General features: G+C 42.6%; 2 protein-coding genes across 2 annotated transcripts in view; one reads left to right on the top strand and one right to left on the bottom strand.

Annotated features, from left to right (window-relative positions):
• The window catches only part of TMEM108 (transmembrane protein 108), a 93,985-nt gene extending 85,393 nt beyond the window's left edge, over positions 1 to 8,592 (top strand). The window contains exon 4 of the mRNA XM_068119396.2: positions 7,236 to 8,592. Within this exon, the coding sequence (XP_067975497.2) occupies positions 7,236 to 7,358 (123 nt within the window). The 3' untranslated portion in view covers positions 7,359 to 8,592. The remainder of the gene's footprint in view (positions 1 to 7,235) is intronic.
• A 6,375-nt stretch (positions 8,593 to 14,967) lies between these two features.
• The window catches only part of LOC137430275 (keratin, type II cytoskeletal 8-like), a 39,746-nt gene continuing 33,639 nt past the window's right edge, over positions 14,968 to 21,074 (bottom strand). The window contains exons 7-9 of the mRNA XM_068121028.2: positions 17,378 to 17,598; positions 16,274 to 16,362; positions 14,968 to 15,345 (exon numbers count right to left, since the gene is read on the bottom strand). Coding sequence (XP_067977129.2) covers positions 15,224 to 15,345; positions 16,274 to 16,362; positions 17,378 to 17,598 — 432 coding nt within the window. The 3' untranslated portion in view covers positions 14,968 to 15,223. The remainder of the gene's footprint in view (positions 15,346 to 16,273; positions 16,363 to 17,377; positions 17,599 to 21,074) is intronic.

The raw sequence follows: 21,074 nt of genomic DNA, 5'->3' as shown, positions 1-21,074 counted from the left end.
CTTTCCTCCCCACCCATGGACCCATTGTTTTTGTTGAGGGGAGGGTGCAGGAACCCTGTGCTGTGCGGCTGCACTTTTGCACTGCACTCTGCTACCTCTGGCTGCACCAGGACACATATGGACCACACGTTCTGTGGCCTGGCACCTTTGCTGGGGCAGGCATTTGCTGCAAGCATTATCTTGCCCTGCGGACCACTGATTCTAAGTGGTGTAAAAGTCACGCAGATGGACCATAAGATGGCCCTGCAAATAATAAAAAAGCGGACATGGTTTGTGCACTTTTTATTTATTCCTGTGTGTCGGGAAGGAAAATCTCAAGTTTAATTATGGCACACCGAAGACGAAGCAAGAAGACGCAAGAGGCAGCAGCCCAGCAGCCAAGCAGCAAACATTTTTTGAAATGTGATTGTGCATTTTTGTGCATATTGGTCTATGGTGTATTGGTGCAGTGCAGTGCATGCTGTGTTTCTCTCTCCAACCTTTCTTTCCAACAAAAGAACAGGTCCTGGGTTGTAGAATTGTAAATAATTAGATTAGTCTTGTAAATAACATGCTCCCCACCAGCTTTATGTTTAGTTTGCGAATTCTTTCCGTAATTCGGATAGCTGTGGGTGTGAGTCTGTTAGTTAGTACACAACGCAGTAGGTGGGACATATCTAGTGTTTAAAACTGTCACACACAGGGTGTTAGGTTAAATGTAGAGGGAAACCACACCTAAGTGTCACACTAAGTTAAAAAGTAGTCCTGACCCTTGCATCAAAACCGGTCGTACTCACTTGTGTGGGTTCAGCTCGGGGACAAGCCTGGCGAAGGAGGGGTGCAATGTTGCGGTTTTGAGAGTGTACATATAACATCATTAAAGGTTAAAGGTTTGCCCCCTAGTTAGTCCACAAGCAACACGTAGGCCCATTTAGGATATTAGTTATGTCATAGTCTGTGTGAGAATAAGGCCATTTCCCTAGTATCATCTGTGTTGTGTAAAAGAAATAAGTTTAGGTCCTTTCATTTTGCCTCCACCCTCCAAATCTACCTCGTTGGGCGGAATCCATCCCACGCCACATTTTGGCTATTGCACCTCGCATTAGGATGCTCCCTAGTCAAATGACACGAGGTAGGCCTGAGAGAGGGAGGAGCGTGGCGTCGAGGTTGAAGCGGGGGAGACAGCAGCGGTAAGGGCCACCAGCCAATCAGGGCTCGGGTGACATGGCGTGACAGGGCGTGGTAAGGGCGTGCCTATAAAAGCCAACGCACAAAGCCCTTATCAGGACTTCTGTGGGAGAGGCGCTTTGTACGAGGACTTGCACGATTTGCGCTTTGTGTGAGGACTGGTTGAAGAAAAGGGCTGTGAGGACTTCTGCGGGAGCGGCGCTTTGTGAAGGACTGGAAGGAATTGCACCTTGCATACGAATTTGTATTGGGAGCGCATACGAACTTGTATTGGGAGCGCATACGAATTCGTATTGGGAGCGCCTATAGCACCGGTCCAGTTATTACCTATGCGACCGTGGCCGCAAGTAACCGCCAAGCCCAGCTTACCTTTCGCCCCGTAATTGTCCGATCCACGCCAACGACCCACGGGGAGCTTCTGCCATCCTGACCATCTTCTTCGCGGTGCAAGTCAGGGGCCGGAGAATGAGCTGTTGGACATCATCCCTGGACCATCAACCTGACCATCTGCAATCCCCGTGTGAGTGTGTCTGAGTGTGAAACGGGCCCGTTGTCGTGGGATAAGTATAAGACTGTATAAGGCTGCACTGTATGTTCTTCTTCTTCTCCTTGAACATAGTGTAATAAACCAACTGTTATTCCTTGTTTCTTCCTGATTCGACCGTATCAGTGATTTCCGCCATTGGGTACGCGTGGCACGATAGGAACCGCTCGAATCAGGATCTAGTCCTGGATAACGGCTCGGGTCACGGTTCGCTACCACTCAGCGTTTCCACCTACAACCGTGATTTGGGCGGGGCTTATTTCCTTGCTTCCTAGGCGGCGTTGGTACTTAGGTAATAGGAATTCAGCCCACAACCCTATTTAACGCCGTCCAGAAGGAACGTCATAGCCCCGGATCCCGTCGGCTAGTCAAAGACAAGGGGACTAATCCCCCCTTGGTAGGGGTAAAGGCCGATGAGGAGATCCGCAACAATATATATATATATATATATATATATATATATATATATATATATATATATATATATATATATACCGTATATATATATATATATATATATATATACATATATATATACATATATATATATATATATATATATATACAGTCACGTGAAAAAGTAAGTACACCCCATTTAAAGTTTTGACTTTTACAACATATTTCAACATACAGCTATTTGATCTTCATTTCAACAATATTGATAGATAAAGGTGATATAATATAACAAATTCATGAAACATTTACATTTTGTCGTCCATTGTATAATTTAAAAAACATAAATGCAAATTTTGCATGTGGAAAAAGTAAGTACACCTTTAGCTCTAATAGGTGGTATTGCCCCCTTTGGCAGAAACAACCTCAAGTAGGCGCTTCTTATAACGGTCTACCAGTCTCTGACATCGACTGGGAGAAATTTTTGCCCACTCCTCCATGCAGAATTCTTTCAGCTGTGCGATGTTTGAGGGGTTTCTTGCATGCACAGCTCGTTTCAAATCCCCCCACAACATCTCGATGGGATTTAGATCCGGGCTTTGACTTGGCCATTCCAGAACCCTCCATTTCTTTCTTTTCAGCCATTCCTTGGTGGATTTACTGGTATGTTTAGGGTCATTGTCATGTTGCAAGGTCCACCTTCGGTTGAGCTTCAACTTTCCGCTGATGGCCTCACATTATCCTCAAGCACCCTCTGGTACAATGAAGAATTCATAGTGGATTCAATGCTGGTGAGCTGCCCAGGCACTGATGCAGCAAAGCTGCCCCAAACCATAATATTTCCACCACCATGCTTTGCAGTTGGTATCAGGTTCTTGTGGTCAAATGCTGTCTTTGGTTTTCGCTCCGAACATGTCTTCTGGTACTGTGGCCAAATAGCTCTACCTTTGACTCATTTGTCCAGAGCACATTGTTCCAGAAGTGCTGGTCTTTGCCAAGGTGTTCATTGGCAAACTTTAGTCTTGCCCTGATGTTTTGTCTGGACAGCAAAGGTTTCCTCCTGGCACACCTCCCATGTAGATCAAATTTGTGCAGCCTCTTTCTAATGGTAGACTCGTGCACTTTGACATCAACAGTGGCAAGAGCTGTAGGTCCCGTGATGACATTCTGTTGTTCTTAGAGACTTCTTTCAGCATCTTGCGGTCTGCTCTCGGGCTGAACTTGCTGGGGTGGCCTGGCCTGAACAAGTTGGCAGTTGTTTGGATTCTTCTCCACTTGTAGATGATCTTCCGGACAGTCGAATGATTCATTTCAAATTGTTTGGAGATCTTTTTAAATCCCTTCCCAGACTCATCCAGACTCAATAAATCTATAACCTTCTTTCTGAAGGCCTCAGAGAGCTCTTTTGATCTAGGCATGGTGACGCCACACACTTCAACAACAAAGAGCAAACCAAAATAAATGTCTGAGGTTTAAATAAGACAGGTTCCTCCAAGATCCTCTCCAACGATGTTATAATCATTTGCAAAGGTGGGCGGTCCGCTTCGAAAGTCCGCTTATCCTCTTATCCGCTGCAGCGGACTAACGTTTTCGAAGCGGATAAGCGGATCGGAACAACCCCCGGAAACAGAAGCGGATAAGCGTAAGCGGACTACCGAAAAATTAAAGCGCATCGCGATTCGCCAAATCAGCTGTTAGCCTGAGCCGTTACTCTAGAATTGTGAATATTTATTTAAGTGAATAATAAGTGAAACCCTAACAACTCGGCTCTCGCCCAATCTCTTCCCACTCGAGTTCCGTGATGCTTGGGTAACTCTATTTCTCAGGCATAACACGCCGCTCCCGAGCTCTGCCTCGGTCGAGCGCGTGTTCAGCTACGGGTCGGACATCCTCAGGCCTAAGAGGTCGGCCCTGGCTGCACCGAACTTCGAGGCCCTCGTCTTCATGAAGGGCAACCTCCAAATCCTCAAGAAGGCCCACGAGGTGGAGGAGGAAGACGAGGACTAGTCAACAGACTGCTAGTCTGTTGACTAGTAGACTCTCTTGTCAAAGAAAGGACGGGCAAATTGATTTTTCTTTAATGTAACTTGCATATATTAAAATTATATTTAAATTAACTGTAGAGTAGAGTAGAGTCGAGTGGAAAACTTTATTTCAATAAATTTTGAATAAATTTTATTTAAATAAAAATGTATATTTTTGATCTTAAAAGCTTTGTTTGTCTTTGTAGTAGTTAGAAATGGCTATTTAGGCTTAAAAAGCATTAAATTCCCTTTAGAAACGTCAAAATCGCTTTTAAAACGTCGAAGCGCTTTTAAAAAATCGAATCGAAGCGGATAAGCGGATAAGCGGTAAGCGGACTAAGATTTTCGGCCGCTGAAGCGGATAAGCGAATCGGACTACATGGGCTGGCGGAGCGGATAAGCGGTAAGCGGACTTAAAATTTTCCGAATCGCGCCCACCTCTGATCATTTGCACCTGAGCTGGTGCACCTGCTTCTAATTTTAGGTATTTGAAGTAGTGATAAATATAGGGGTGTACTTACTTTTTCCACATGCAAAATTTGCATTTATGTTTATTTAAATTATACAATGGACTACAAAATGTAATTGTTTCATGATATTTGTGATATTATATCACCTTTATCTATCAATATTGTCGAAATGAAGATCAAATAGCTGTATGCTGAAATATGTTAAAAAGTCAAAACTTTACATGGGGTGTACTTACTTTTTCACGTGACTGTATATATATATATATACATATGTATATATATATATATATATATATATATATATATATATATATATATATATATATATATATATATATATACATATATATATATATATATATATATATATACATACATATATATATATATATATATATATATATATATATATACATATATATATATATATATATATATATATATATATATAATTATATATTTATATATATATATATATATATATATATATATATATATACATACATATATATACATATATATATATATATATATGTATATATATACATACAGTGCATTCAGAAAGTATTCAGACCCCTTCACTTTTTTCACATTTTGTGATGTTGCAGGCTCATGCTGAAATCGTTTAAATTCATTTTTTCCCTCATCAATCTACACTCAATACCCCATAATGACAAAGAAAAAACAGGATTTTAGAAAGTTTTGCAAATTTATTAATAAGAAAAAAATGAAATATCACATTGACATAAGTATTCAGACCCTTAACTCGGTACTTTGTTGAAGTACCTTTGGCAACGATTACACCCCAGAGTCCTTGCAGTGTTCATATGTTTTATACCTCTCCCACCTCCCCCCCCCAAGTCCTCCCGATGTCCCTGCTCTCAAATGTTGTGTTTGTGTCCTTCCCCCTCTCTCCACATCTTGTCTGCCGCTCCCCTTGTTTTTTGTGTTTTGTGTGTCGGTTTGACTTTTTGTGTGATTAATGTTAGCTCTTTCACGAGCCTTGATCTTGTATACAAAAAAAAGAAGCCTCGAGTCTTCTTGGGTATGACGCGACAAGCTTTGCACACCGGGATTTGGGGATTTTCTGCCATTCTTCTCTGCAGATCCTCTCAAGCTCTGTCAGGTTGGATGGGGACCATTGGTGGACATCCATTTTCAGGTCGCTCCAGAGATGTTCGATTGGTTTCAAGTCAGGGCTCTGGCTGGGCCACTCAAGGACCTTCACAAAATTGTCCCTAAGCCACTCCTGCGTTGTCTTGGCTGTGTGCTTCGGGTGATTGTCCTGTTGGAAGGTGAACCTTCGGCCCAGTCTGAGGTCCTGAGCGCTCTGTTTCAGGTTTTCATTGAGGATATCTCTGTACTTTTCTCTGTTCATTGCTCCCTCAACCCTGACCAGTCCCCCAGTCCCTGCTGCTGAAAAACACCCCCACAGCATGATGCTGCCACCACCATGCTTCACCGTTGGGATGGTATTGGGCAGGTGATGAGCGGTGCCTGGTTTCCTCCAGACATTATGCTTAGAATTGAGGCCAAACAGTTCAATCTTGGTTTCATCAGACCACAGAGCACTTCTCGTTGAGCACACGCAAGTCGGCATCTCCTGTGATTGTGCCATAAAAAAGGGGCTTATGATGTGGTCTTTCCAAATGCAATTTTCCTACGAGCTTATGCGATGGCGCGTTGTCCGTCCGTCAGTCCGTCAGTCCATCAGTCCGTCCGTCAGTCCATCAGTCCATCAGTCCATCCGTCCATCCGTCCGTCAGTCCGTCAGTCCGTCCGTCAGTCCGTCAGTCCGTCCGTCCGTCAGTCGGTCCGTCAATCCGTAAACACTTGAAACTTCTCCGAAACCGCTGATGGGATTGGGACCAAATTTGGCACAAATGATATATGTTGTGTTTTGACTAAAGTTTGTTCACGGCATTAATAAAATCAGGGTCTAAGGGGGTCTACCGGGTTTCAAAGTGTATCCATGTTTGACCCCCCAAAATAGGAATTTGCTTTTTCTCTGAAACTACACACACTATTTCGATGAAACTTCACCACAACCTTCATCACCTGTGATGTTCCGAAGTTTGTTCACGGCATTAGAAAAATTGGGGTCTGAGTCATGATGGCATACAGGATGGGAGGTGTGTAGGGATTTCCCCCCAAGGTTTTTGTTTGTTTGTTTAAAGTCTTATGATTATGTTAGTATGATTGTACATGCTGCCCTGTCTTCTAGCAACCATTGAAATTGGTTTAAAATACCTTTAATCAGTGCAGTATGCTGTTTATTCTACCAGGTGAGCACCAGGTGTATTGCCCCTATGTTTCTTTATCTTCTTCATAGTATAATGGAACCTTCTCAAAATGATGATATGGAGTATATGTTGTGATCAATACAATTTCTTTCAAAAAAAGCATAATAATAAAGTGCATTTCCAAGAGTTTTCCGCAGCACATTGTTCACCACAGGTGCGTCGAGATGTGTAGTTCCGCACTGAGGGTACACATACAATATTGTGAAATTATGCAAAATAATTATTACGTTATTTCACATTCACTGTTACAAAGAACCTTATTGTGTGTCTGCATGGAGTAGGAGTAAAACCTTAACGGATGGTTCTACAGATTCCAAACTGAATGTGTTTCCAGGTGTCGACAATACCCCTGGAGGGAGGGATGCACGTGGATGGAAGAGGTGATGGATTACTCTTCGTGAACGCCTTTGCAGCGGCCCATACATTCAGCGAGGAGCATAAGAGCACGGAACTCTAATTCCATGGTGTGGTATGGACCTGGCGGCCATCATTCAATGGACGACGCTTTGCATCGGTTGAATGCAACGGCTTCGTCTAAAGTGTCAGCGCCGGGGTATTTTGGAATGTGTACGCGCACATCAAACACCAGCACCTTGATATCTGCCGTTATGAAACCCAGGACCACATTGTTGTCGAAAAAGCTTTTGTTGAAGGGCGAGGCCATGATCCAGTGTCATTCATGGCTTTTGAGCAATAGCAAAACGAGACCTTGAATTTATTAATTGGCTTCACTGTTGCTTCACATAATTGCTCCGTGCAACCTTTCATTTTCCGATTTTCTCGACCAATTCAGCTATTTCAGTTGTTTCACCGATTGTTTTCCCATAGCGTGGAAGTGATGAATATACAATGGATTCCATCTGTTTGGCAGCTCTGCGCACGACCTTTGGAGACGATCTTATCGTTGGGTAAGCTCGTTTTTGCTTGCATTACTGCAGCATGGGACTATTTCGGCTTCATTGTGATAATCTGGTGGAAAGATCCTAAATTATTGAAATTATCAGCAAAGGAAACAGAATGAGAAATCAAATAATTTACGGTATAAATGAAAAGCAATGAATTTACCATTTGCCTTTAAATGTATCCATCCCCGAGGAGCTTGCTGGTCCACCGAGTCGTTATGAAGACTTGTTTCTTTCTGAACTGGCTGGTGTGGGTATGATTTCCAAGATGGTCGTTCGCCCTCACCGACCCTAACAGCTGGTAGGCCAAACACCCGTCATCATGACCAAGAGTGAGGCCCTCGACCATAACGGGTCAAAATAGGCTGGCACGACGGTCCTGTGAATCTTTTCCTGAACAATGTCGACTGAAAACTCTCTCACCTTCCTTCTTCATATTCAAAATAGTAAAATACCTTACAGCTCAAGATATGCCACACCTTGTCCTACACCGATCCTTCCAGTTTTTTGAGGTGTGTTTGTGTAGATTCAGGTAAATGGGATTGCTTTTTTGTGATTATACTTTTAAAATCCTCATCCCGAGTATCATCTGTACATGATTATTTGCGAGGAACCCTCTGTGTTTTATGGGACTCCGTTGACGTGTTCAGCCTTACGCACAGCGCCAATCACTCATCGAGGATGGCATGGTCAGGATGCCATGTGTGTGTTCCCAGCACCGTCATCACACAGCCAAGCAACGTGTTGCTTTCATTCAGTATTTTGAATAAAAGTAAATGAAAACAATAATGCGCTTCCATGGACGCCCCCATTTTGATGTCCTCATTCTGGAAAGAGTGAGACGGCTTGGCTTGTATAGAAGAAGAAGAAGAACCACCTTTAGAGGCCATTTGTAAATGTGGGTTATCCCCCTATTTTAGGTTAATGAATCAGTAAAAATCATCTGGTATCATCAGTGAAAACGTCGGTTAATGAAGGAAATCCTTTTGGCAAAATAATGTCCACTTGTTTTTACTTTCAAACCCACCGTGGTGCCATTTGAAGGGAAGAAATGTGCAAAGTCTGCTTTTTGCCCATGGAGAAGCCAATAGTAAATGAACCATGAAGTTGGACTAAAACCAAAACAGACTTTAATGCACCACCCAGAGGGGAGTTTATTAATGGATGTTTGCCTGCATGAGAACTATTTGCTGAACGGAAAAGCCGTGCTGCAATATGGCTGTCAGTAAAGGCACTTTGCATCTGCCTTGTCACATATTCTACTAGACCTGCTGCAGTAAACCAGGAAAACGCTGGTTTCAGGTTCTAATTTTCCAAATGCTTATCATGTGGTATTTCCTTCCCATGAGAAGGGAAGGAAATAATGGGAGAAGATTCGGCCCCCGACTTGCATTGGGGGGTACAACCACCACGAAGAGGCATCCCCGATAGTTGATAGTTGTAGGTCGGTGGCTGAAACCCCGGCCGAGTCATACCAAAGACTTTGAAAATGGTACGTACTGCTTCCTTGCCTGACTCTCAGGATTTACATGATGGAGTACGGACAAACAACGCTACGAAGACAATGGCAAACCACCCAGTATAACCTTTGCCGAGAAACTACTTCGGCAACACCAACGCTCTCTAAAGTGATGGTACATCCATATTCAAATGAAAACTTTTACATTCAGATGCCACTTAACTCTAAAACAGGATTGAAGGTCATTGCTCTTCTGAAACTTGTGTTTAACCTCATGTGGATAACATTGGACTGATCATTGGACTGACCAGGGTGGGAGGAGGTTGGTGTCGCCTTGAGATTGAGGCCTGCAGAGCACAGTGTGGATTGCACTTACAGATAAATAATAATGAATAAAGCGTGGGAATGTTGGGGTGTGTGATGAAGGATGGACAGTAGGATTCAATTATGCTGAAAAATCAATATAGACAGATTCCATATGTTTTCCTCGACACAGTCTGTTTGGCAGCTCTGTGGAACTTTTTTCAAGTCAACATTTTACACAAAAGACAAACCAATAAAAAGCTTAAGATTTAAGAACACGCAGCATTGTATTAGTAGTTAGGTCCAAAACTTCAATTCCGTGACCATTTTCTGGCTAGTAAGGTTTGACGATTGATTTGACTTCTATTGACATTTTATAACAAAAATAGCCTCTATGTCCCTCCCAAAAATCCGGGCATTTTTCGCCAGAGGCCCGAATCCAAGATGACCGCCGGCACTATCTTGAAAAATTAAGTTTTGAACCAGAACACCTAGAATCACGTACAAAGACACTTTTTTGGGTAATTTGACCACGAGGATTCCGAATCTGACATTAGTTTGACGTTATGACATTATTTTGACCCAGAAATCCAAGATGGCCACCATCCAGTAGAGCGAAAATGCAACTTTTGTACTTAAACATGTTAAAGAAACTACCTCCATAAGGATATCTTGCAGTAAAGTAATTGATGATTGCATGACAAGTAAACTCATTACACTTCAAAATAAGCTATTTTTAATAGCTGTGACTTGAACAGTTTTCAAATGAAGTAATTAATCAATATGATCTTTAATTATATGATTAGTCCGAATCAGAGCATTCTGCTTCACTAGAATCTGAATCATCAGATTCCGATGAATCTCCCCGCCTTTGTACATCATCATCTCGCTCCTCATTCCCCTCCTGGCTCTCACCTTCCTCACTCTCTTCAGCTGGCCCTGGTGCAGGTAGATGTGTCGGGAGAGCAGGTTGCGTGTGGCGGACAGGGCGACAGCGACCACCCACCAGCTCCCAGCCATGTCCGAGTGGCGAGGGGTGGTGTTTCTTGGAGGGATGACGCACAAGATATGCCAAGTAGTTTGCTCGGAGGCAGTGTTGGCGTAGGCTGTCTGCATCTGGAGGGAGACGGATAAATGATTTGTTTTTCAGTGTCTCCCACTTTGCTGCACGGGCCTCAGCCATGGTGCTACTCTTTTCGTCGCCATAGATGACATGTCGTGTGAACTGGAAGAGCTCCTCTAGCACCTCCTCTAGCTTCAACATATGAACCATCCCCAGACGTGTCATAGACTAGGTCGCTCTGGTTTCTCTGAGGGCGGGAGTGGAAGCCGATCTTGCCCTCAAACTCCCGGGTCAGGATATCTTTGATAAAGGATGACTTGATGCTGGATGTTGAGAAGCCATACCGAGATATGATAGAGCTGTAGTCTTTGAGGAGGCTCTGTAGTGACCTTAGCTCACGTTCCTCAAAGATAACTGTTCTGATGTGGTCAAAGAAGATAGTCTGAGCCTCACGGAGATTGACATTGTGCATGCGTGGGAGTTTGTCATCTTTACTCATTTTCTGGTAACTACGCACATATTTCAACCAGCATTTGTTGTGATATCTGATCTCAATCGCATATGGGTCATCAGCTGCATAATCGATCACACAGTTGATTCTGTCTCGCATGCTCTGATCTTCGAGGACCACCGTGTGACTCTTGAACGTTGCCCATGCATTATCATACGAAATCAGGGACAGCTTTGATTCTGGGTGCTTTGCCGACTCCGGTTTACAGCACCAGACACATTTTGTTTTTTCATGTATCAGCCCTTCTACACTTGATCGCAGCCGCTTGGCAGGTGGAGAAGCAGCCGGGGGGAAAGCCTCAGACATGGACGAAGACTGAGATTGGCATTCCTTGACTTCTCGTTTTTTCTGTCTTGTCTTGGCCTGCTCCAGTTTATTAGCATTCCATAAGGTCAGCCTACATGATTTATGGACACATTGTCTGCCGGGACCATTATCCCAATTGACTGTTGCATAAACGCCTCCGAACTTGTCAAGACCGCTCCATAACAGGGCTTTTTTCTTGAGATTTTCCCAACTCTCAACGGAGGTAACGACATCAGTGGCTTCATTGCAAAGCCTGCCACACTGGAGGACACACGGAACGGTGGACATTCTCTTGACAGCTATCTTCTGAATACTGCGCTTCTCAGTGCCGTCTCATTCGCTCGTATACTCCCTGGAAAGACAGAAATAAGTATATGACATTACACACACAGACAAATAAAAAACAAGAAAATAGCAATTCACTAATCAGCAGGACCTCAATTCCGTGGCCAGTATAGATTTAGCCAAAATAATGTGTTAATTCATGATCATATGTTCTCCCATTTAAAAGTTGCATTTTCGCTCTACTGGATGGTGGCCATCTTGGATTTCTGGGTCAAAATAATGTCATAACGTCAAACTAATGTCAGATTCGGAATCCTCGTGGTCAAATTACCCAAAAAAGTGTCTTTGTACGTGATTCTAGGTGTTCTGGTTCAAAACTTAATTTTTCAAGATAGTGCCGGCGGTCATCTTGGATTCGGGCCTCTGGCGAAAAATGCCGGGATTTTTGGGAGGGACATAGAGGCTATTTTTGTTATAAAATGTCAATAGAAGTCAAATCAATCGTCAAACCTTACTAGCCAGAAAATGGTCACGGAATTGAAGTTTTGGACCTAACTATAGTGTAGAAATTACCATTTCATTCACTCTGTGTAGTCGCTCCTAATTCCATGCATTTTATCCTAATGCTTTCGTGGTGCTTTTTATGAATTAATTGAGAAGTAGGTGTCTGTTACCACCTCCGGCTTACCCTTGGTTATCACCTGCGACTAACCCTTGGTCCAATGATGGCCATATTTTTGTCGGACAATTATATGACATTGAACTTCAACATTTATTTAGGGATAAATGAAGAAAATGTGTCCCCATCTACAATCTATCCAAAACGCTCAACATCAAGAAAATCGGAGGAAAACTATTCAAGTTATGATCAAAAAGTGTTTTTAGTTAATTAGGTCACAATCTGAAAAAGGTAGGTGAAGCACAAGATGTAACAAGACCAATCGGAGATTGCAGACCCTCGCCAGGATGTGCTTTCAGTGGTTTTAAAGGCTTTTGTGTTAAAAACAAATATGGCGGCCGAACCACGTGACCGATGACGTCATCATTTCTTTTTTTCTCCACCAATTTATCCCGAGATGATGCTCAACAAATTTGATCTTGATCGGATGAAGTTTTGTACTTGTCGAATTATGACGTCATAATGGAGGAACCTATGACATCATCATTAACATATTGTATTCCCTAAGGAGGGTTATTTACAATGAGCCATGTCTCAATTTTTCTATTCAGCGCTTTCCGAGATAGAGGTGAAAAGTTTTTCGGTTTTTCCAAGATAGCGCCCATACCACGTGACCTATGACGTCATAATTATCATAAAAAAATTATACAGGTGGACTTGCACCTATGGTGGAAATTTCCTGTCAATCGGACCAACGGTTGCGGAGAAAAATCATATTTATTCTATGCGGACAAACAGACAAACAAACAAACAGACAAACGGACCCAAATGCAATACGCTCTCCTCCTGCGAGGGTAAATATCATGTGCCACAACTTCAATGCAGGTACACTATTATGATGCAATACAATCTTGGAAGATCAAGCGGTCTTTGAGATTCCGCATTGGCAAAATTGAGTGATGGCAAAAAGCATGTTATTTTTCAGACTACAATTTTACCTTGACCTTTAACCCGGAGGGGTATAATATAAATTAAGTGTAAATACGTCTTGCTTTACGCTATCTACAGAGGGCAATTTCGCTCCGAATAGCCAAACCTTAGTTGAGTTATGATGAAAATATTAAAATGTCTTTAATTAGGTCATGATCTTAAAATTAGGTCAAGGTCAAAAATTGTGCCAACCCCACATACTTTTTATTCACCTTATTGATGCAAAATTTCATTCCGAAAGTCCCAGCCGGCTCAGAGAAACAGCTGGGAAATTGATACTATTGGGAGTTCAGCATTGGGAGTGCAAATTCATTGCACTCCTAATTCCAGAAATTGCACTTCCAATTGCACATTGCACTTCCAAAAAATTGCACATTGCACTTCAAAAAATTGCATTGGGTGTGCAAATTGATACTATTGGGAGATAGAAATTGGGAGTGCAGGAAGAAAAACAAAAAGTTTTTTTTTTTGCTAAATGGTGGGTTAGTACTTTGGGGGGGGGGGGGGGTGTCTAATAAACTATGTGATACCATTAAAATAGGGGGCACTAATGGTAATAAAAAACCCTACAACAGCAATAAGCCTTCCCCTATCAAGTTTCATCAAAATTTTCAAGATTTTCAAATATCGTGATCAAGTTCATCAAAATTGTGTGTGTGATTTCAAAGAGCAAATACCTAATTTGAGTGGAGTCAAACCTGGATCCACTTTGACCCCCGGTAGACCCCCTTCGACTCCGAATTTTTTAAATGCCGTGGACAAACCTGAGTTGCAGCATACCAAATATAATTTGTTTTTCAACCCCCATCAGCAGTTTCGTAGAAGAAGTTCCAAGTGTTTACGGACTGACGAACGGACAACGCGCCATCTCATAAGCTCCCCCGAACTCCGTTCCTCATGAGGGCAATACCCCTGGGCACTCACCTGGTAGAATAAAGCAGTATACTACACCGACTATTTTAAACAGTATCACGGTATTTTAAGCTCATTTCAATGGTTGCTCGGAGACAGAGCAGCATGTAGAATCATACTAACGCAATCATAAGCTTTTAAACAAACAAGCAAAGAAATACCTATTTTGGGGGGCACACTAACCCGATCTACCCCCCCCCCCTCCATAAACCTTATTTTCAATGCCATGGACAAACTTTGGTACATCACAAGTGACATTGAAACACTCAAAAGTGTACTACCTCTGCACCATCCTTCACTTGCTGTTAATATGTTTTGGAATATTGATGTTACATACTCTTCACAGAGCGTTGGTGCTGCCTTGGTCAGGGTTATACTGGGTGGTTTGCCATTGCCTTCCCGGTATTTTTGTCTGGGCTCTATCCTTTTAAATGCTGAACGTCAAGCAAGGAAGCAGCACGTACCATTTTTAAAATCTTTGGTATGACTCAGCCAGGATTTGAACCACCGACCTCCCAGGCTCAGAGCAGATGCTCATCACCATTACACTACTGGTGCTGTTAATATATTAATACTACCTGTTAAAATAGAAGGAAAACCGAAAAGAAATCCCAATAAAACCAGACAAACCTTCTCCATCACTCACCCAAGCTCCGCTCGTGCTCATTCTGGATCACAAAGTGTTTTGCGGAATTCAAGGGAGGCAGCAACCAAAAGATGTTTCTATCTACTTATTTAATTGACGCAAGATCAAAATGAAAAATCAAAGTACAATGAATGCTTAAGCAGTCCAACATCCATCGAAAGAGTCTTTACAAATCGAAACATTCGGCACATTTCATTCCTGCATACATGGTATCAAATTATCATAGAAGGCATGCGATTGGTTCAAAGCATGAAACTTCAAAACCCCCTCAAAGATTGAGTGAGTACATGGGATTCCGTGGGAAGATCAGGTGCCATTCACAAGATTTAGTCGTACACCTGCGTGCGCTCCGAAACAACATTCCCATTCACCATCTCCACTTCCTTGATGATAACCTTGCTCGTCTTCTTTCCAATTTGAACTGTAGAATTCGCACGATCCACCTCCACTGTGAAAGGAAAGAATTGATCTGTGATGTTGCTGAAAGTGAGGGGTTTGCAAGTGACAGATTTATCCAAACTAGACTGCGTCTGTAACAAAAAGTATTATTTCTTGTTTCAGACATCTCGCTGACACATTGGTGAAATTTGCTCCTTATTTCAACTTGGTCACATTTTCCCTCTGATGGCCAGAAGTGGAAACTGAACTCCGACTGTATTTTTTTTTTTTTTCGGACACAAAATCGAGGCTCGTGTAAGAGCTAACATCAATCACGAAAAGAAAAACCGACACACAAAACATACAATAAAGGGAGCGGGAGAAAGGATGGGGAGAGAGAGGGAAGCACACAAGTACAACAGCAGAGAACAGAGACAATGGAAGATCTGTGGGAGGGAGAGGGCATGGGGGGAGGAGGCATGGGAAGGGGGGCGGGGTGTGGGAGAGGTATTAAACACATGGACACTACTAGGACTTTCAGGAAAGAAGTCGGAATTTGAAGAAGGTGGATTTGGGGTGAATTAACGGGGGTAGAAAATATCAAGGTTTTGGATGGGGGAGGATAAGAGATGGTTGTGAACAGCTGTTTTAAAGACCTGTAGGGAGGAGTGGGATTGAAGAGAGTGAGGGAGTTTGTTCCAGACGCGGGAGTAAAGAGGAATGAAGGAGTGAAGGTGAGCAGAGAGTCTTGATTTTGGCAAATTCCCCATAAGAGGGTTACTGGCAGATCTTGTGTGAAGATATATTCTCAAAAATACGTGGGAAATTATTCTTTCAAAACTTGTATTCTCAAATATAACTTGTATTCTCAAAATACGCGAGGAATTAATATTACATTTGCATCATATTTCCAACAACCATAAGGAAACTCGTTTTAAAAAGGCGACCAATCTTATTTTTAAAAACCATTACCGAGGTTGTCCACCCAAATATCCTACCTTCGCCTCCAATTCCAAAAGGGATCCTATCGATTGCTGACGAAGTCGACATGTCGACTGCTGATGAAGTCATTCCCACTTGCTTCATCCTTGGAAAATCAAATCAAAAGGAAAGAACAGTTATTCCTCAGTCTTTCCCTTCCCATAAAAAAATTTTTTGCCCTAAAAACCCTACAAATATCTTAACAATTCTGAAGTTTTACTTCCTGGGGGAAAACAAGCATCCTGGTAATTATATCAATTCAACAACAACATTCTACACTTTAGATAATCTCCAAAATCTCCGAAACAATTACTGGACTCGGTGATATTGTGGTTAGAGCAACCGCTCCGAGTTTGGTGGGTCAGCGGTTCGATTCTGACTCTGGCTCAGACTCGGACTCGTACCAAAGACTTTTAAAATGGTATTTCATGCTTCCTTGCTTGACGCTCAGCATTTAGAGGATAGAGCATGGACAAACCGCATGCGTTGGCATAATCAATCATGAACCCATGCGCTATTAGTCGATTAATAAAACGCATCACATCTTCAGAATGTTCTGTAATTATAATAACTGGTGGGGTCACCCGCGGGAATCCCACGGGCATGGAGGTGTGTCGTTGCGATCGGTGCAGCCGTTTTTGCGGTACCCGGGACAATAACATTAGGCGTGAGTCCAAACCTGAAAATGCTGGAGATCAAAGCTGAAATTGGAAAAACAATATAGCCTATTTTACTCCAGGGGGTCCCAGGATTACCCACCCAAAATTTCGTTGCGATCGGTTCAGCCGTTTTTGCGGTACCTGGGAATGGACGGACGGACAGACAGGTGGTCCCACTTGCAGGTGGGATGGACGGACATTTGGTGAATTATAGTAAGATGTCAGATTGTCAGATCTGTCATTTATGCTGTACCAGCTAAGCCTCAATACCGTATTAAAATGAGAAATCTTTCCACAGTCAGTTGTCAAATTAATCTTCAGATCCAACCCGTTGTATACTTCATTTTCTTCGAAGTCTTTGTCATTAGTTCACAGGTTTTACTGCTCTGCACATGTCACCCCTTAATATAATCTAGAGGAAACTTATACCTGCTTTGTCTATCAGTGATAAGGTTCTCTCACCGGATCTCTTCTCCCTCCAGCAACTTCCTGTAGGTGGCTATCTCGATATCCAGCGCCATCTTGGTATTGAGAAGTTCCTGGTATTTGCAAACGTGCAGTGCCAGCTGGGTCTTGATGGTATTGATTTCCTGCTGAATCGTCACCAATTCAAACTTCAATTTTTTCAGTTCCTCTTCGTTTTGGTTTTTCTTTGCTTCCAGCATCTTCTGAAGTTTTACTTCCTGGGGAGAAAAGAACAACCAGGTAATTATATCAATTTTAACAGCAACCTCATTGCTCTCCCTTTGATTAAACAAATCAACAGATCTTCGCACATTATTATCGTCACAACTTACATTCGTACAAACTTTTTGGGAGAGAAGAATTGAAGAAATACAAATCAAACATTGCTTTGATAAACCTTTCATATTTCTCCAAGCTTGCTTCCAAAGACCGCCACCTCTGGGGAATTCTCCGCAGGGCCAAATCGTTCCCCAGCCTTTTCCAGCTGGTAACGGTGTAAAATATGGCCTTGATCCACTATGGTCTTGTGCTTCTGCTTCCCATCTTGTCCACCCTGAGACTTTGGAGTCCAACGTCCGCTGCTTCAATGGCGTCTCGTGGCAGGAGGCTGAGTCGTACAGGTTGCTTCTCACTCACCGCAGACAAGTTGGTGACATTGCATTGATTCGCAAGTCTACTCTAGTCTCTCTCCTCCAAACATCTTACCTTTTTACCCAATCTCTGCCCAACTAGGTTGCAGAAATTCTCCAAGAAACCCTGACCCTCCCCAATTCCAAGATTAACACTTCCCATTCACTCATCCCCTCTCTACCCCCAACCCTTCTCTTGCAGGTGGGACCATCTTCCTGACCGTATTGCCTCAAACTCCTTCCCTTCGCCTTCGCTCATCACCTTCTCATATCTCTCCCATTTCTATATCTGCTGACACCTGAACCCCTTTCATTTGCCACTACTGTTCTGCTCTAGTGTTTCAGTGCATTATTGTCTTCGTTTCCCCTATTGCCCTGTCTGCTGACCCTTTTCTCACTGTTGTCTGCTCTTCTATGAGCCTTGGCACCTCTTTAAAAAAATGTTTTCTTTTTGGAACATGTTTTATTTTTGTTTGTTTTTTGTATACAGGATCGAGGCTCGTGAAAGAGCTAACATTTATCACATACACAAAAAAATCAAACAGACACACAAAGTATATAATAAGGGGAGCGGTAGACAAGATAGGGAGAGAAGGGGAAGCACACAAACATAACATTTGAGAGCAGGGACATCGGGAGATCTGTAGAAGGTAGGGGGCTTTGGGGGGGGAGGCGTGAGAAGGGAGGGGTGTAGAAGAGGTATAAAACACAAGGACACTGCAAGGACTTCCAGGAAAGAAGTTGGTATTTCATTAAAGGGGAACTGGGGTGAATTTAGCGGGGGTAGAAATGATCAAGGTTTTGGATGGGGGAAGATAAGAGATGGTGGTGAACAGCTGTTTTAAAGACCTGGAGGGAGGAGTGGGATTGAAGAGAGTGGGGGAGTTTGTTCCAGAGGTGGGAGAAAAGAGGCTTGAAGGAGTGAAGGTGAGCAGAGAGTCTTGATTTTGGCAATTTAACCATAAGAGGGTTGCAGGCAGATCTTGTGCGACCTGTAGGAATATTTGGGGGACAGAGCCCAGAGAGGGATGGGGGAGCAAGGCCGGAGAGGAGTCGGTAGAAGACAGAAAGACCACCAACCTGCCTGTGGTGAGTAAGTGAAAGGCCCTCGAAGTTAGCTTCGTCGCGGGAGATTCCAATGATTCTGAAATCTTTGGTTTCAACAGCGTGAAGACGAGCCAGGTGTGAGGCAGGAGCACGAGCCCAGAGGGGAGAACAGTATTCCATTGAGCTGCGGATGAAAGCCTTGTATGTGGTGAAGAGCTCAGGTGTGCCAAGGAAGGACTTCACACGACGCATGATGCCCAGTCCGCGACTGGCTTTGGAGGCCAGATTTGAAATGTGGTTTTCCCAGGAAAAATCATGGCAGATAGTGAGACCCAAAAGCTTGAGTGACAGAACTTCTTGTAGAGGATTATTAAGAAAGTGGATGGGAGGGTTGTCCAGTCGGTCTTTTCGGAGAGACATAGTGAGAGTGTGAGATTTGTCAGGATTGAAAGACATGTTCCACTTGTTTGACCAGTCTGTGATTTTGTCCAGGTCTGCAGAGAATGAGGAGGCTGCGGACTGCCGATCTGAGGGATGAGGAATGGAGCGACAGAGAGTAGAGTCATCAGCAAAGAGATAGAGAGGATTTTCAAGAGAGTAAGAGAGATCATTGATGAAGACCAGAAAAAGCACAGGGCCCAGAACACTGCCTTGGGGAACTCCAGCCTGAACAGGAAGGGGAGATGAGAGAAACCCATTCAGGGCCACACGTTGAGACTACAACCAGAGAGGAAGTCCGCAAGCCATGAGTGGAGATTTCCATGGATACCATAAGAGGAGAGTTTGTTGAGCAGAGCGGGGTGCCAGACCGTATCGAAGGCACGTGATATGTCAAGGGAGACAGCTCTAATTTCCTGTTTGGCATTGAGGACCTCCATCCATTGTTGAGACAGAAGAAGCAGCATGTCCAGAGTAGAATGACCTGGTCTGAATCCAAATTGATGAATGTTGTTGAGGATTGTTGTTGTTGAGAAAGTCTCAATGTTGTTGAGGATTGTTGTTGTTGAGAAAGTCTCAATGTTGTTGAGAAACAAAATGTTGAGAATTCCTTCAGAACAAACTGCTTAAAAGGTCAGAGATTGTATAATTTGCAATGGTTGCCACAAAGACAACAATTTCATAAAAGAGATTTTATAAATAAAGGGCTGATAAGGTCATGGTATATACAGTATAGGCCAAGGTAAAGAGCCAATCACAAGTCCCATATTCCCATTGGATTAGTAAGAACAGTGCTGGGATGTGCCTGATGCCTGACCCACATATGGGATGGTTTCAAGGTAATACAAGTTTTCCAAAGAAAGTTTGTTAATAAGATACATTCCAAACAAGGATCACAGTAATGACTTGTTAACTGAAAATAAAACTACATATGCAATTTATATCAGTGAAACGGTGAAATGTTTACAGAAACAGTTCCATCTCAGAAATCCGAGTCCTGGTATCCAATCAGCTCCCGAAACCGATGTTTGATATCCAATCACAACTCATAAAACTGATCCCTGGTATTCAATCACAATCAAAATAAAGACCAGTTACTGCACTGTAGTTACAAGAAGCAAGTCGGACATTAACAATGCACACACACATACATATACATGTACATACACATGTACATATAAACACACCTATACAAACACACATACACACACATATATATATATATAATATATATATATATATATTATATATATATACAGTCACGTGAAAATGTAAGTACACCCCATGTAAAGTTTTGACTTTTTCAACATATTTCAACATACAGCTATTTGATCTTCATTTCAACAATATTGAAAGATAAAGGTGATATAATATAACAAATATCATGAAACATTTACATTTTGTAGTCCATTGTATAATTTAAATAAACATCAATGCAAATTTCGCGTGTGGAAAAAGTAAGTACACCCCTACATTTATCACTACTTCAAATACCTAAAATTAGAATCAGGTGCACCAGATCAGGTGCAAATGATGAGAACATCGTTAGAGAGGATCTTGGAGGAACCTGTCTTATTTAA

Source organism: Myxine glutinosa, chromosome 6 (genome assembly GCF_964187855.1).
Source record: "Myxine glutinosa chromosome 6, kmMyxGlut1.1, whole genome shotgun sequence".
Classification (NCBI taxonomy): Eukaryota; Metazoa; Chordata; class Myxini; order Myxiniformes; family Myxinidae; genus Myxine; species Myxine glutinosa.
The sequence above is the reverse complement of the archived record's forward strand: the minus strand, read 5'-3'. Positions and strand labels throughout refer to the sequence as shown.